The sequence below is a fragment of the Chlorocebus sabaeus genome, chromosome 25, assembly GCF_047675955.1.
Source record: "Chlorocebus sabaeus isolate Y175 chromosome 25, mChlSab1.0.hap1, whole genome shotgun sequence".
Lineage (NCBI taxonomy): Eukaryota > Metazoa > Chordata > Mammalia > Primates > Cercopithecidae > Chlorocebus > Chlorocebus sabaeus.
This window is the reverse complement of record NC_132928.1, coordinates 55,424,939-55,440,702: the sequence shown is the minus strand read 5'-3', so window position 1 is coordinate 55,440,702 and position 15,764 is coordinate 55,424,939. Positions and strand designations below refer to the sequence as shown.

Below are 15,764 nucleotides of genomic sequence, written 5' to 3'. Positions count from 1 at the left end.
ACCTGATCATTTTTGGGGGCCAGAAGGAAGCCTTGAGCAAGTCATCCTCAAGCACTTGTAGAAAGTATATATTTACTCCTTACTAAGCTTACATTTGGACAGGACCAGTGATCTTGCTCATGTAAGCCTTAGCCATGATACTAGGAGAGTAAACCTTTGAAAAACAAGGATCAGAATCACAGCTGAGTGGTTAGCTGCCACTACTTTGAATTGAAAAAATCTTATGTTTAATGTAGTTATATTTTTTACCCTTTCTATAAATTATTACACAGCATATCTTGAAATTTTGGGAAGCTACAATGAAAACATTCTTGTGTGTGGGTATGCGTTGTTGGCAGAGGGACCCTGTGGACAGATTACATTGCTTCTCAAGTTATGGGACCTGTAATATAGCAATATGAATTTGAGTAAATTGCTTAACTTCTCTGGACTTCACTTTGCTTACATGTAAAGTGGAGTTAATAGTAGCCTAACAAACATAAAAATCTTCAATTTAGCTGAATTTTAGAGCTTATGCAAATCCTTTACAAATAAAGTGGTAGTGTTGATGGGATTCCTAGAGCTTCTCTGGCATCAAGAAGCACAGAACAATATTAAATAGTTAACAGTGTATTAATAATATATTGGATATGATACCTTCACTAACAGCACATTTAGTAATAAAATTTGTAGAACCTTTTTTTAAAACGGAGGATATAGTATTAACATGCTACTTAGTGAACATGACTGTGGAGGGCCAGGGTAATAGTTTGCTTTCTTTTAAATCTGGTTTGATGCAAAGAGAGCATAGTGTCATCTTCTTATTTTTAAAAACCTCCTTTTTGGTTTAACTGGGTTAATGGATTTTGACCTATATGTTTGGAATAAGTCTAAGGCAAATAAAATCTCTTATCTTCCTAGAAACTAATTTGTTTCTCTGTACCATATTTTCTTTCAATGAACGATTTATGGCCACTTTTATGGCAATTTCTTATCATTGGTAATCTTTTACGTGCAAATAAAGATCTGGAAATTTACATGACTTATTTCTGTGTGATTTTATTGTGTATCTTCATAAATACTTATTTTTAGTGTTCTTAGAAAAAAACTAAAGCTTATTATAAATACAGAGCTCAGATTGTATAGTTATTGTAAAAAGGCTTTTTGCTCACTGGGCTTCTATATGTTCTTGATACCTTATTTCTCCTTTTTTCCCCCAATATTTTCAGATGTTTTGGAATGTTATTAAGCCCAGGTCGAAACGTGAAGAACAGTGACATGCATTTACTGGATATGGTAATGATAATCTTAAGCACCTTAACCAAGTATAGATGATAGTTATTTTATATTTTACAAGTATTTTCTGTTTACAAATTTTGTCATATTGTCAAAATTATTTCTTGCAGCTGTGTGATAGTAATAATTAAATTTGGAAACACATACTTAAAATTGTGAAAGAGGAATTCAGGACAGTTTCCACCAAAACAGTCATATGCAAGTTGAAAGCAAATAAAAGGATTGTGTTATGACAATGTCCATTTATTTTTCTGGCTTCTTAGAAAGATGTTTTTTCTTTGAACCTGTAGTAACAAGTACATGATTATAACAAGCATCTCCAGAGTGAATATGGTGCCTTTCATTTATTTTAATGCCCTGCTATTAATTTGAGTTTGTGACGGATACTTTTGTTTTCTTTAAAGTGTTTCCCTTTCTGAATTTCTTCTTGATTACCTGTCTTTAGCAAAGTACATTTATTCTAGGAGTAACATTTATTTAAGGAATGTCCTTAAAGGTTAATATATATTCAACAGTTGATATTTAGTGTAAAAGTAGCAAGCTATTTTAACTTTCAAATAGAAATACCTTCTAATATTGCAATTCGTGAAAACATTTAATTTGTGATTTAGAAATGTTATAGGAAACTAATCATCTTAGAGTAAGTGTAAAGTTTCTTAGTGAACTGAGATTCTTATATTTAGTGATAGTAAGCACTATATGCTTTCTTCTTTTCAGCTGTGTTTTGCAAATATCAGTTAAACATTACTAATTAGGTCAATTTTTTTTGAGTAATTTCATGGTAATATCAATATTGATTTTATAGCAGTACAGGAATGGTTTATTGAGGCTTTTGGGTACCTGTTTGTCTGCTAAGTGTTGTGTGAAGTACTGAGGTTATGCATGTGAGTAAAATATAGCTCTTACCATCTGTGGGTTCATGGTCTTGTGGGAAACAAACCTTTTCAGTATCTGGTGGTACAACGAGCCATAGAAATATAGAGGAAGCACTGCCTGAATAGGTCAGGTGAGGACAACCAGTTAAATTGAGTATGAAAACATAAATTAGATACTGATCTATGTCTCTTACATCTTTTTTTTTTAAACCACGTATCAGTAATGAAAGTGGTTTTACCTAAGGCGAGTCATTAGCATTTTGGAGCCCTGAAAATTCCATGAGGAAGTAGATTAGGAGGATTGAGGTATTAAAAACTTTTAAGATCCTAGGTCCTAATTAATCATAGTCTTTCAGAGTTTAAAGGACTAAGATTAATTACTGCAGAGATTTGTCCATAAAACCTAAATTCAGATTACAGAACTGGTATAAACTTATGAGGCCCCTTCACTATGTCTCTCTAACTTTCAGAACAGTCCTCCCCACCTTCGAGTCCATATCTAAATCAAAAGAGTTGTGAGCATTCGTGCTCTCAGACAGAGAAGGGGCTTATTTGCAACAAATAGTTGGGCAAATGAGAGGCTTGTATGTGCAATGATTAGCAGTTGTGATTTGTTATTACCCAGTGTTGTTAATCTTCATATAGTAGACATTAAACCTCAGCTAGACTACTTCTAATGAAAAGAAACTCATTGCCTTCTGTTAAAGTCTAAGGGACAGTTCTGGTTATTACAAAGTTATTTTTTTATAATCACCTGAAATCATAGTTCTTGTAACTTTGCCTAATTAGTCTTAATTCTGCCCTCTAGAACAAGATATTAATACTTTTACTCCTTCTATGACACTCCCAAATATCATGTGATCCTCATGAAAGTCCTACCTATAAATGAAGATATATTTTTCAGTGAAGTAGCCAGATTACTTATATATAACAGTCACATGCAGAGTAAGAAAATTTCCGTGAATGATGTGCCATACTTTGAAGGTCGTTCTGTAAGATTATAATGTATTTTTACTGTACCTTTTCTGTGTTTAGGTACACAAATAGTATTGTTATAATTGCTATAGTATTCGGTACAGTAACGTGCTGTACAAGTTTGTAGCCTCGGAGCAACAGGCTAGGTGTGTAGCCCCTATACCATCTAGGTTTTTATAAGTACAGTATATTCAATTTGCACAAAGAAATCACTTAATGACACATACCTCAGAATGTATCCCTATCATTAAGCAACAGGTGACTGTGTGTGTGTGTGTGTGTGTGTGTGTGTGTGTACATACACAGTTTTTTTGGGAGAGTACAAGTAGTAGAGACTCCATTTTCTTCCAATAATGAGAATATATTTGGTCAAGATACTTGTAGGAATAAGGAAATTAGAATTTTATTTTTTATTTTTTATTTGTTTGAGATAGTCTTGCTCTGTCACCCAGGTTGGAGTGCAGTGGCTCAATCTCGGCTCACTGCAACCTCTGCCTCCTGGGTTCAAGTGATTCTCCTGCCTGATCCTCCCTAGTAGCTGGGATTACAGGTGTGTGCCACCACATCCAGCTAATTTTTATATTTTTAGTATAGACAGGGTTTCGCCATGTTGGCCAGGCTGATCTCGAACTCCTGACCTCAGGTGATCCGCCTGCCTTGGCCTCCCAAAATGCTGGAATTACATGTGTGAGCCACTGCACCTAGCCAGAAATGAGAATTTTTGATTCACAGTCCGGGATTCCTGGGAAAAGCCTAACAGTAAGGTACCAAGAAAAGCAGAAAACTCAGTAGAACCAGGTTTCTTGGAACTGGAACATAATTTAAAATTTTAAATTAAAGTCCTAGAGATTCCTCAGAAAGTTTGTGGATCTTTACAATTAACCATATATTAACACTAGACCAGTAGCTGTACCCACAGTTAAAAATACATTTTATGTTGTAATCTAGCATACTCATAATGTGTATGGTGTATGTGCAAAAAAGCAAAAGTAAAAGTTTCATGAAACAGTTTTACATGTACGATGATTTCTGCTATTTTCTCTTCCACTTGCTCCCTCCCCCACTTACTGCCTCCCAGTATCTGCTTTTGTTTTTTTGTCTGTATAATTTATAATTTTTAAGGGTTTTTTTTAATGTTTGTTTTCTCCATTTCTCTTACCACTTAACAGTTTTCTAATACGTTGTACTTTATATATTTTTTCCCTACTTCAAAATTGTTATAACTTTGTCTTATATATGGCCTATCATAGCCTGACTCCTAATGAAAACCTTTTAGCTTCCACTGGTGACTGCCCACTTTCTTTGGTATTTGTTGATTGAAAGAGATTTTGAGCACTCAAGCACAGCACAAGTTCTGATCTTGAAATGGATTGAATTCTTTTTGGGTCAGAAACCCGTTCCTGTTCCAAACGGAGCCTTAATTAGGGAGTAGAGATGGAGGATGGGGGCCTGTGTACATGCCTCTGTGTGTGTGTGTGTGTGTGTGTGTGTGTGTGTGTGTGTGTCCTGTTCCAAATGGAGCCTTAATTAGGGAGTAAAGATGGAGGATAGGGGCCTGTGTACATGCCTCTGTGTGTGTGTGTGTGTGTGTGTGTGTGTGTGTCTGTAGAGGTGGAGAAAGAGACTGTAAACATATGAGTGTGTTGGTGAGTGGGTTTTGTTTACAAATGACCTTGAGTGTATTTCATCTCTGGAATGCACAATCCCTGCACTCAAGCTACACAATCTGATTAGTGAAGTATTACTAATACACTAGAAAAATATACATAGTAATTACCACATGACTGACACAATTTTATAGGGGGTTCAGAGAAACATCTGTGAATGGGTAATAATGAAAAAAGGAAAGTTTTTCTTTTTGTTTTAGTCTGACCCTTTTAACAGTCTCTATTCATAATATGAGGAAATTGCTACAAAAATTGAAGTATTGTAGATACTGTTCATTTGCATATGGAAATACTTGTATGCTGTATGTTGTTCTTTCATGGAACAACCTCTACCCCTCTCTCCACATACATATCCACAAGCTATAAGTAGCCGTTGCTGGCTTTTTTAGTGAGAGTCAAGAGCTGGCTTAGTAAAGTCTTAAAGAATGGAGGAGAAGAGGAAGGAGAGAAGGGAAGAAAGAGGGAGTAAGTGTAACAGTAGAGGGAGAGAATTAATACACTTGGATGTTGCTTACAAACCAAAATTAGTCTCCTAATACTAATTTATGATTGTAAGAAAGTATACAAATACCTGACATACAGAAAATAGAAAAGTGTTAATTTGAAAGGTATTAATGGCTATAAACAAAATTAATATTTTAAGAATTCATTAAAAATTAGAATATTAGAAGAAAAATAACTTTCCCTACTGTGATTAGCTACTAGTTCAGTTTAACTGTCTTCAGCTAATTCTATATTATTGTTTTAATAGAAACCATATACATCCTATGTGTATATGAGATTTGGACAGTTGGCATCAAGATCAAGTTAAATATAACTTTGTAACAATATTATGTTTTTGTGATTCAGCATGTAAGTGTATGCCTCCTTTTACCCAAGGATACAAGTCTTTAAGTAGAAACCATGCTTGAAGAAAGCTGTAGAAGAATTTAATATTTAAATAAATGCTTTTGTAGGATGAAAAGAATTTACAGTGGATATAAAGCTCCTGCTTGACTGCAAATCCAAATTTTAATACATTGTATTGCTTAAAGTAAGATATAATTTAAAGTAGTGATTTTTTTGATATCTTTTATCAGTAATTACTGTTTGAATTTTTATAGGAATCCATGGGAAAGAGCTATGATGGGAGAGCTTATGTCATCACTGGCATGTGGAACCCCAATGCACCAATATTTCTGGCACTTAATGAGGAAACCCCAAAAGGTGACTTTTCTTAAAAGATCCCTTTTGTTTGCTTTACATTTTATATTATGATCAATGTTGTTTTGTCATGTTTTTTTAAAAATGTGGAACTCACTTAAAGTGAACATATTCTTTCTATTGAGAATTTGAGGTTCATTTTTGTTCTTTATGCTTCTATGGGGGAAATCTCCACTATTTAAAAAAATCCTCCCCAAAAGATATGTGAATGATTATTATTGTTATTATTTTAAGAGACAGGATCTCACTCTGTTGCCCAGGGTAGAGTATAGGGGCATTATAGCTCACTGTAACCTCAAACTCTCATGCTCAAGCAATCCTCCCACCTCAGCCTCCTTAGTAGCTATTAAATAGAACTACAGGTGTGTGCTGCCATGCATGGCTAATTTTAAAATTTTATTTTTGTCATGCTTTGTTGCCCAGGCTTGTCTTGAACCTTTGGCCTCAACTGATCTTCTTGCCTCCCAAAGCACTGGGATTATAGATGTGAGCCACTGCACCTGGCCTAAATTAATTTTATTAGATTATAGAGAAAGCATTTGGGCTTTGGTTTTCATATACCACTATAGAGTTGTTTCATTTGTGGAGACTAGTGATAGAGAAATATTAAAGAAAATGATGAAAAGGAAATATTTTGGAATTTTGAATATTTAAAAATTATTATTTTAACTATTTTTGCATTATAGTTTACTTATAGTTTTCCATTTATTAATTATTGGCTCCAGTCTTTTGGCCTTTGGGATGCTAGAATATATATGAAATATTTCAGTTGTAGCAAATAGTTTCTTCTTAGTTTTTTACATTTTCATATTATTTATCATGTCTAGTATTGAACAGAATGTATAAATGTTAGTCACATTTTTCATTTTTCCATTGTGTTTTTTCGTTCCTACTTCATCCAGATAGCTGTTAATTGCCTATGTTTTTTGCCCCTTCATCATCTACTTTTAAACTAAATTTAAAGTTTTACCTGGTAAGTTACATTTCTACCCTAACTGCTTTACTGTCGTTAAACCATTAATTCATATTTACAATATAATGGATCAGTTTGTTTTATCATTAATTTTGTATTATTTAGTTTGTACCCACAGTAGACTTTTGCTTAATGACAGGAAGCATTCGTGAATACTGATATGAAAATATAATATGTTTATGAAGGGCATTAAAATGATAATTATTCTTTCATTTCCTTAAAGAGAGTATTCACCATTTATATAAATCACATGCATTTAATCATATATTAAGCTGTCTAAAAATGAGGGCTAAAAAGAAAAAAAAGATTATATAAAATTTAACTTTTCATTTATTAGCAGTAAATAATTTTTAGATCCACAATTTGTTATTTCTGGAGATAGGCTTGCAAATACCTGTAACCTTCTTTCTTATACCTGTTCAGAAGGAAGCCACGAAAATGATAAAAATAAGCCAGTTGACAGTTTTGAAGTACAAAATAGAAGAATTTTGCATATCAAGTTATAAAAATAGTTTTCGTGTTTTTAATGTAACACCTAGTTTAGTTTCATTTTGCAATAAAATATATATTTGGTCCACAAATAAAAGAAAATTTATTTATAATTTATTAAAATAAACTATATGATAGTATATTATAATAATATTCTGGTCCAAAGTATACATTTTAAATTTAAAATGATCTCATATGGCACACAAAAATGTTGCCCTGATTTTTAAAATTTCTAAATGATGTCCTTGAAATTACACATTACTCAGAAAATTTGTGATCAAATAAAGTTTGATATTTATGGAAGACGTTTAGGCCCTGAGAGATGAAAAGTCTTGGATCTTTCCACTGCACTAAGATTCAGTTGAGTGTTATATTCTGTCTTGTGTTATTCTTACTCTTTTCTCTAAGTTCCTTCAGGTCAAGTACAATGTCTAACAAATTTTAGTTTCTCTTGAATTGGCAGGTGTATTTAGTAAGACTGTAATTAGTAAGAATGTAATAAAATTGTTATTGAATTTAATATAAATAGAGAAGTAACTGATGAATCTGAATGTTATATAATATTTAAAAACACTATTGAGGGTTTCCTCTAATGGTGGCCTTGGTTATTTGGACTTTCCTTTAACAGAGAACTAAAAATTGTAGCGAAAATAAATTTTAAAAAATATTTAAAAAGGAATGAGGAAATTACAAAATAGTATGGAACGACCAGGCCATAGATTCAAAAACCTCAATGAGGCCAGGCGTGGCGGCTCACGCTTGTAATCTCAGCACTTTGGGAGGCTGAGGGGGGTGGATCACCTGAGGTCAGGAGTTTGAGACCAGCCTGGCCAACATGGTGAAACCCCGTCTGTACCAAAAATATTTTGAAAATTAGCTGGGCCTTGTGGCGGGTGCCTGTAATCCCAGCTACTTGAGAGGCTGAGGCAGGAGAATTGCCTGAGCCCTGGAGGCAGAGGTTGCAGTGAGCCAAGATCGCTCCATTGTACTCCAGCCTGGGTGACAGAGTGAGACTCCTCTCAAAACAAACAACAAAAACCTCAATGAATATCAAGCAGAGTAAATAAAATAAAGTAAAATGAAATTCATGTTTCAACTCCTCATAGTGAAACTGAAGAAAACCTACAGACACTGGCCTAGATGATTCTAGATTCAAATTAAAGGAAGGCTGTGGCCTAGTAAACATTTCAAATCATAACTAGAATTTTGGCTGATAACACATATCGTTGTTGTCTAAAAGCACTTGTCAGGACTCTGATATATGTGTATATATATTTATACACACACACATATATATTCATATGTGTGTGTATGTGTGTGTGTATATATATATATGAAAACTACACAGGACTATTTCTTTGGAACTTTGATTAATGATTTTCCTGAGGGTTAATATGTATTACAACAATGAGGGTACTGAAAAATCTCTGGAGACTTTTCTTGAAGCATACAGCATGGAAGTATTTATATCAGTGACATGTGTTTTTTGAGACAGAGTCTCACTCTGGTTGCCCAGACTGGAGTGCAGTGGTGCAGTCACGGCTCACTATAGCCTCAACCTCCTGAGCTTAGGCGATTATCCCACGTCAGCTTCCTGAGTAGCTGGGACTACAGGTGCGCACAAACATGCCCAGCTAATTTTTTGTATTTTTAGTAGAGATGGGGTTTCACCATGTTGCCCAGGCTGGTCTTGAACTCCTGGACTCAAGTAATCTGCCTGCTTTGGCTTCCCAAAGTTTTTTACAGTTGTAAACCATTGCGCCCAGCTTTCAATCACATTTTATGTATACAAGTTTAACATAGAGAAGGCTGAGTGTCTCTCTCGATTAGACTGTCCTTCCAGTGCAACTCATTAAACAAACCTAGTAATTTCTATTATCTTTTTTTATAAGATGAAGGGATAAATCTCTGTGATTTTCTAGAGGTTCTCTGGGAAATCAGATAGTTTTAGAGTAAAAGATATGCTTTATTATTGTATTCTATTTATTTTTATATTAAAGACCTAATTTGGGGAATGAAAAAAGAAAAATTGTCAGGTAATTTATTAATAGACACTTAGGATTATTAGTTCCTAAGAAACATGCTTGGAATACTTGCATACTTATTTAATCAAAATGTTAATAGAACGTTTAAAAATAAACGTAGACGGTATTACAATTGTAAAGAACATTAATTCTTTCAAAAGTGAGGAAACTTTGTTTAAAATAGTCAAGGAATACTAGAGCTAGCATAAAACCCAGAAACTTTCTACTACAGATAAGCGAGTATACATGACTGTGGCAGTGGATATGGTAGTCACAGAGGTGGTGGAGCCTGTTCGCTTTCTCCTGGAGACAGTAGTCCGTGTGTACCCTGCAAATGAGCGATTTTGGTATTTCAGCAGAAAGACTTTCACAGAGACTTTCTTCATGAGATTGAAACAGGTAGGACCTTTTTTTTCCTTTCATATAGTAACATACGTTTTTCTTTCCACACTTTTTTAATGCCAAGATAATTCCTGAAGTTGCAAAACAATACAATTCCTCAAATAAATCAAATGATATTTGAAGTCAACCAACAGAGTGTTTGAAAAATTCACATCTAGGTAATACTAGCCAAAAAACCCCAGCTAGTTTAATAATTATATACTTTCCCCTAGAAACCTGTAATGTATGAACCTTCTTAACAGAAATATTGACTCTGTATATAAAACAACTTATCTACCCTTTATAAACAATTACTTAATGCCAGAAAGGCAGTGCACAGAAATATCATATGCTTATAAAATTTTAATGAAAATGTTTCCAAGAAATACCTAATTTCTATAGTTATTTCTACCTGTAATATTAGATAGACAATATTATCTGAACATCTTGTTTGACTCAGAGTGAGGTTATAAAATTATTTTAATATTAAATGAACAAAATTATGGTTTCTATGACAATCTTAAATTAGGCAGTGTTAGTAGATAAAATATGTAATTTTTGTATTATAGCGAAGGAAGCAGATAATAATGAAAAATAGCTTGAATGCTTATTGTGAGTTTTTAAAAAATCAGGATAAAAATACTCTGTTACAATAATGAACATCTTTTATATGCTGTTTTTGTTAGTAACTTCCATTCTCCCAAGTTTTAAAATGCTTGCTGCTTCATATACTATAATATGTGAACTGCTGTGTGATAAAAGCAGGCACCAGCACAGGGAACAAATATAGAAGCCTCTTACCCATTTTCGTATTTTAAAAACTTGCCATGGATCATTTTGGCTTCGTATACTATGTACTTGGAAATTCTTGTGGTTTTAAAAAAATCTTTCATAAAATTATTATGGCTGTTATTTGACTCAGTTTTTGTTACTGTGTGAACTGCTTTTATAGCATATTGTAATATGAGCAATATTCAAACTTCAGTCTCCTAAGCATCTTAATATTTTATTATGAGATTTTTTTTCTCTGTCTTCCTTCCTCCCCATCCTTCTGTCCTTCCTTTTGCAAAAAAATAGCTTAGTTGTTATGACTATCCAATAATTCTTCATTTTGAGCCAAAGAATTATTCATAGTTGCATAATCGTGAATAAAGGAGCTGGAACTGTATAGAAAGTTGTCATTCTTCTAATGATGATAAATTATACATTATAATGTAAATTATACTTCCTAGAGATCTGAGAAAAAGTTAGGTTTTTCCCAGTTCTAGTACTTTTGACTGTCTGTCTGTCTCCAGAGAGAGAGAGAGAGAAGTTAAAGTAATTGTTAAAATTCATGTAATTATTGCAAGACCTGAGACTACAACTCCTTACCTTAAACCAGAGTATGCTGCTGTAAGGCCATACTAGCATCTTTCTACAACTCCAAAGAGTGGGTTGGTTTGGGGTGGTTGATGGTAATCTGGAGTTGTTGGTCTACACTATACAACCTTAGTAGAAAGAATGAATTAGGTGATTACCTAATGCAATTCAAAGTAACCTTTGAAAATCTGGGTCTAGGCCATTACTACTTTAAAGAAAGAGAGAGAATGCATTGATTTCAGTTCTAAGTGATTTAGACACCTAGAACTTTTTCTTTCATTCTGAGAGTGTTGGACTTACTGAATGAAACCAGAACTTGTCCTGCACCCAGACAGGATTAGACCAGACTCGGGGCAACACCAAAGTAGATGAGATGCCCTGTTCCCAAACTGTTTTTTCTTGGCAGCTTTCTTCTCTTAAATATAGCAGGACTTTATGTGTGGGCAGTGGGGATGTATGAAAGTCTGCTTTGTTCCTGTTTAGTGTCCTCTCAGGGCCAAATGGCATTTCATTTCATTCATTGTCCATTTACTGGGAGCAAGGAGAGCACTTAACAAGAGGACAGAAACTAGAAGCTGGGAAAGTAAACTAGAGAGAGTCCTTTTGTGCCCGCAATTTGTTCCTTCTGGTGAGTTCTTGGTCTCGCTGACTTCAAGAATGAAGCTGCGGACCCTTGCGGTGAGTGTTACAGTTCTTAAAGATGGTGTGTCCGGAGTTTGTTCCTTCAGATATTCAGATGTGTCCGGAGTTTGTTCCTTCCAGTGGGTTCGTGGTATCACTTACTTCAGGAGTGAAGCCACGGAGCTTTGCAGTGAGTGTTACAGCTCTTAAAGGTGGCGCATCTGGAGTTGTTTGTACCGCCTTGTGGGTTTGTGGTCTCTCTGGCTTTAGGAGTGAAGCTGCAGACCTTCACAGTGAATGTTACAGCTCATAAAGGTAGTGTGAACCCAAAAAGTGAGCAGCAGCAAGACTTCCCTACTGCAAAGAACAAAAGAACAAAGCTCCTGCATGGAAGGGTACCTGAGCCGGTCGCCGCTCCTGGCTCGAGTGGCCAGCTTTTATTCTCTTATTTGTCCCTGCCCACATCCTGCTGATTGGTCCATTTTATGGAGTGCTGATTGGTCTGTTTTTACAGAGTGCTGATTGGTGCATTTACAAGCCTTTAGCTAGACACAGAGCACTGATTGGTATGTTTTTACAGAGTGCTGATTGGTGTGTTTACAAACCTTTAGCTAGACAGAGCGCTGATTGATGCGTTTTTACAGAGTGCTGATTGGTGCGTTCACAAACCTTTAGCTAGACACAGATTGCTGATTGGTGCATTTACACTCCTTTAGCTAGACAGAAAAGTTCTCCAACTTCCCACTGGACCCAGAAGCCCAGCCGGCCTCACCTCTCACCTTGACTCCAGGTCTAACAGAGTAGACATTAATTAGGTGTAAATGGGAAACACCAAGCATAAATGCCCAGACAACCGGAAAGACTGGGAAGCACAGTAGTTGATGATGAAAGGCAAGTAGGCCCCTGAGCATGTGAAACTTTGGAGTCTACTTTCAGAGTTCTTTTCAAAATCAACTTTATTGAGATAGTTAGCATACAGTAAAAGGCACCCATTTAATAGTACATTTTGATGAGCTTTGACAAATTTATACACATGAATAACCACCACCAAAATTAAGATCCCTCACTCTTAAAAGTTCCATCGTGTCCTTGCAGCTAATCTTTCCCACCCTCAGCCTCAGGCAACCACTGATGTGCTTTCTGTCATTGTAGATTAGATATATAGTAACTGGAATCATACGCTTCTTTTATGTAAAAGCTTTCTTCGTGTAACAATGCTTTTGAGATCCATCCATGTTGTATGTCATTTGTTAATCTTTTTATTGCTGAATGTTATTCCTTTGTATGGATGTACCATAATTTATTAGATCTGTTGGAAATTTGAGTTGTTCCTGTTTTTGGTTAGTGTGGTTAAAGCTCCTATGTCTTTCTGTGTACATAGATTTTCATTTCTTTTGGGCTGATAACAGGAAATGGAATTGCTGTGTGGTATGGTAAGTAGAAACTGCCAAACTGTTTTCCACAGTGCTTGACCACTTTATTTTCCCTCCAGCAGTATATGTGTGTCCCAATTTCTCCTCATCTTTGCCAGCCTTTTAAATTGTATTTAGTATTGTCAGTCTTTTAAATTGTAGCTATTCTTAGGGGTGTGTAGCTGTATCTCATTGCAGTGTCAATTTGTATTTCACATTGAGTAATGATTTTGAGCATTTTTTTCTTGTGCTTATTAATCATTCATATTTCTTCTTTATAAAATGTCTATCTAAAATTTTTGTCCACTTTTTGTTTGTCTTACTGAGTTGCAGGAGTTCTTTATGTTTTCTGAATACATTTTCTTTTGTCAGATACACATATTTCAAATAGTTTCTTCCTGACAGTGGCTTGCCTTTTTATTTTAAACTGAATGTCTTTTGAAGAACTGAAATTTTACATTTTGATGAAGTCATATTAATATTTTATTATTTTTGCTTTTTTTGTGTCCTATGTAAGGAACTTTTACCTACCCCAAGGTTGTGAAGATGTTCTTTATGTTTTCCTGTAGAGACTTTATAGTTTCAGGCCTTTTATCCATTTTCTGTTAATTTTTATGTATGGCATGAAGGCTTGAGGTCATCCACATCGCTCTCATATGGGTATACAGTTGTTCCAGCATCATTTGTTGGAAAGACTCTTTTATTTATAGAATTAGTTTGTCTAAAATTAATTGACTGTAGAGGTATAAGTCTGTTTCTGGGACACTATTTCTCTTCCATTGATTTCTATGTGAGTACCACACAGTCTTGATCATTACAACTTTATATTATGTAATAAAGTCTGTATTGTAAGCTTCCCAACCTTTCTCATTCTTAAAGTTGTTTTATTTGTTGCAGGTTCTTTGCATTTCCATCTGAATTTTAGGATGAGTTTGTCAGTTTGTAAAAAATGCATGCCCAGGCTGGATGCAGTGGCTCACACTGGTAATCCTAGCACTTTGGGAAGTTGAGGCAGGAGGATCACTTGAGGCCAGGAGTTTGAGACCAGCGTCGGCAACATAGCAAGACTCACTTTGTAAAAAAAAAGTAAAATAAAATTATCCAAGTGTGGTGGTGCACACCTGTATCCTAGCTACTCAGGAGGCTGAGGTGGGAGGATTGCTTGAGCCCAGAAGTCTGAGGCTTCAGTCAACCGTGATCATGCCGCTTGCACTCCAGCCTGGGCCACAGAGTGACACCCCATCTCTAAAAAATAATAATAAAAAAAAGAAAAATGCATTCCCAGATTTTGACTGAGAATTCTTGGAATATGTATATGATTTTGGGAAGAGTTGCTTTTTTTTTTTGACATGAAGTCTCAACCTGTCGCCCAGGCTGGAGTGCAGGGCACCATCCCAGCTAACTGCAACCTCTGCCTCCCAGGTTCCAGTGATTCTTCTGCCTCAGCCTCCCAAGTAGCTGGGCTTACAGATACTCACCACCATGCCTGGCTAATTTTTGTGTTTCTAGTAAAGACGGGGTTTTGCCATGTTGGCCAAGCTGGTCTCGAATTTCTGACTTCAAGTGTTCCTCTCTCCTCGGTCTCCCAAAGTGTTGGGATTACAGGAGTGAGCAACTGCACCTGTCCTCTAAGAGTTGCTGTCTTAAAAAGAGTGAGTCTTCAATAAACATGGCCTCTGTCATGGAATATCACTTCTTTTATTTAGCTCTTCTTTATCTCAGCAGTTATATCACTTTTAGTATAAAGGTTTTACACATACTTTAATTTATCTCTACCTAGTTCATGAATTTTTCATCTCAGGGTATAATTGACAAAATGGAATAGACTTAAGGTGTACAATGCAATGATTTGATACATATATATAGTGAAATGATTACCAAAATCAAGTTAGTTAACACATCTGTCACCTCACGTAAGTTACCTTTTTGTGTGTGTGTGTGTGGAGAACACTTAAGATCTACTACTGTGTTAGCAGATTTCAAGTACACAATACAATATTGTTAACTATAGTCACCATGGACTGTATTCATCTTATAACTGAAAGTTTTTACCCTTTGATCAGCATCTCACTTTTTCCCCCAAACCCCGTCTCCTGGCAACCACCATTCTACTCTCTTTCTATGAGTTTAACTTTTTTAGACTAGTTAAAAATGAGATCATACAGTATTTGTCTTCCTAGTCTAGCTTTTTTTTTACTTAGCATGATGCTTTCCACCTTTACCCATGTTACTGCAAATGATAGAATTTTCTTCTTCTTTATGGCTGAGTCATATTCCATTATGTTCATGTATGTGTATATATATTCATTCATTCATTCATTAACAGACACATTTCCATGTCTAGTGAATAATGTTGCAATGAACATGGAGTGCAGATATCTCAAGATACTGACTTTGTTTCCTTCAGATATATACCCAGCAGTGTGATAGCTAGATTATGTGGTAGCTCTATTTTATATTTTTTGAGGAATCTTTGTACTGTTTTTCATACTGGCTGTACCAGTTTACAT

General features: G+C 35.1%; 1 protein-coding gene across 5 annotated transcripts in view; it reads left to right on the top strand.

Annotated features, from left to right (window-relative positions):
* RABGAP1L (RAB GTPase activating protein 1 like) overlaps positions 1–15,764 on the top strand; it is a 795,491-nt gene that overhangs the window by 114,785 nt on the left and 664,942 nt on the right. For all 5 annotated transcript variants that reach the window (XM_037986171.2, XM_073011765.1, XM_073011766.1 and 2 more), the window contains 3 exons: positions 1,209–1,275; positions 5,896–5,998; positions 9,714–9,880. In XM_037986171.2, the coding sequence (XP_037842099.1) occupies positions 1,209–1,275; positions 5,896–5,998; positions 9,714–9,880 (337 nt within the window). The remainder of the gene's footprint in view (positions 1–1,208; positions 1,276–5,895; positions 5,999–9,713; positions 9,881–15,764) is intronic.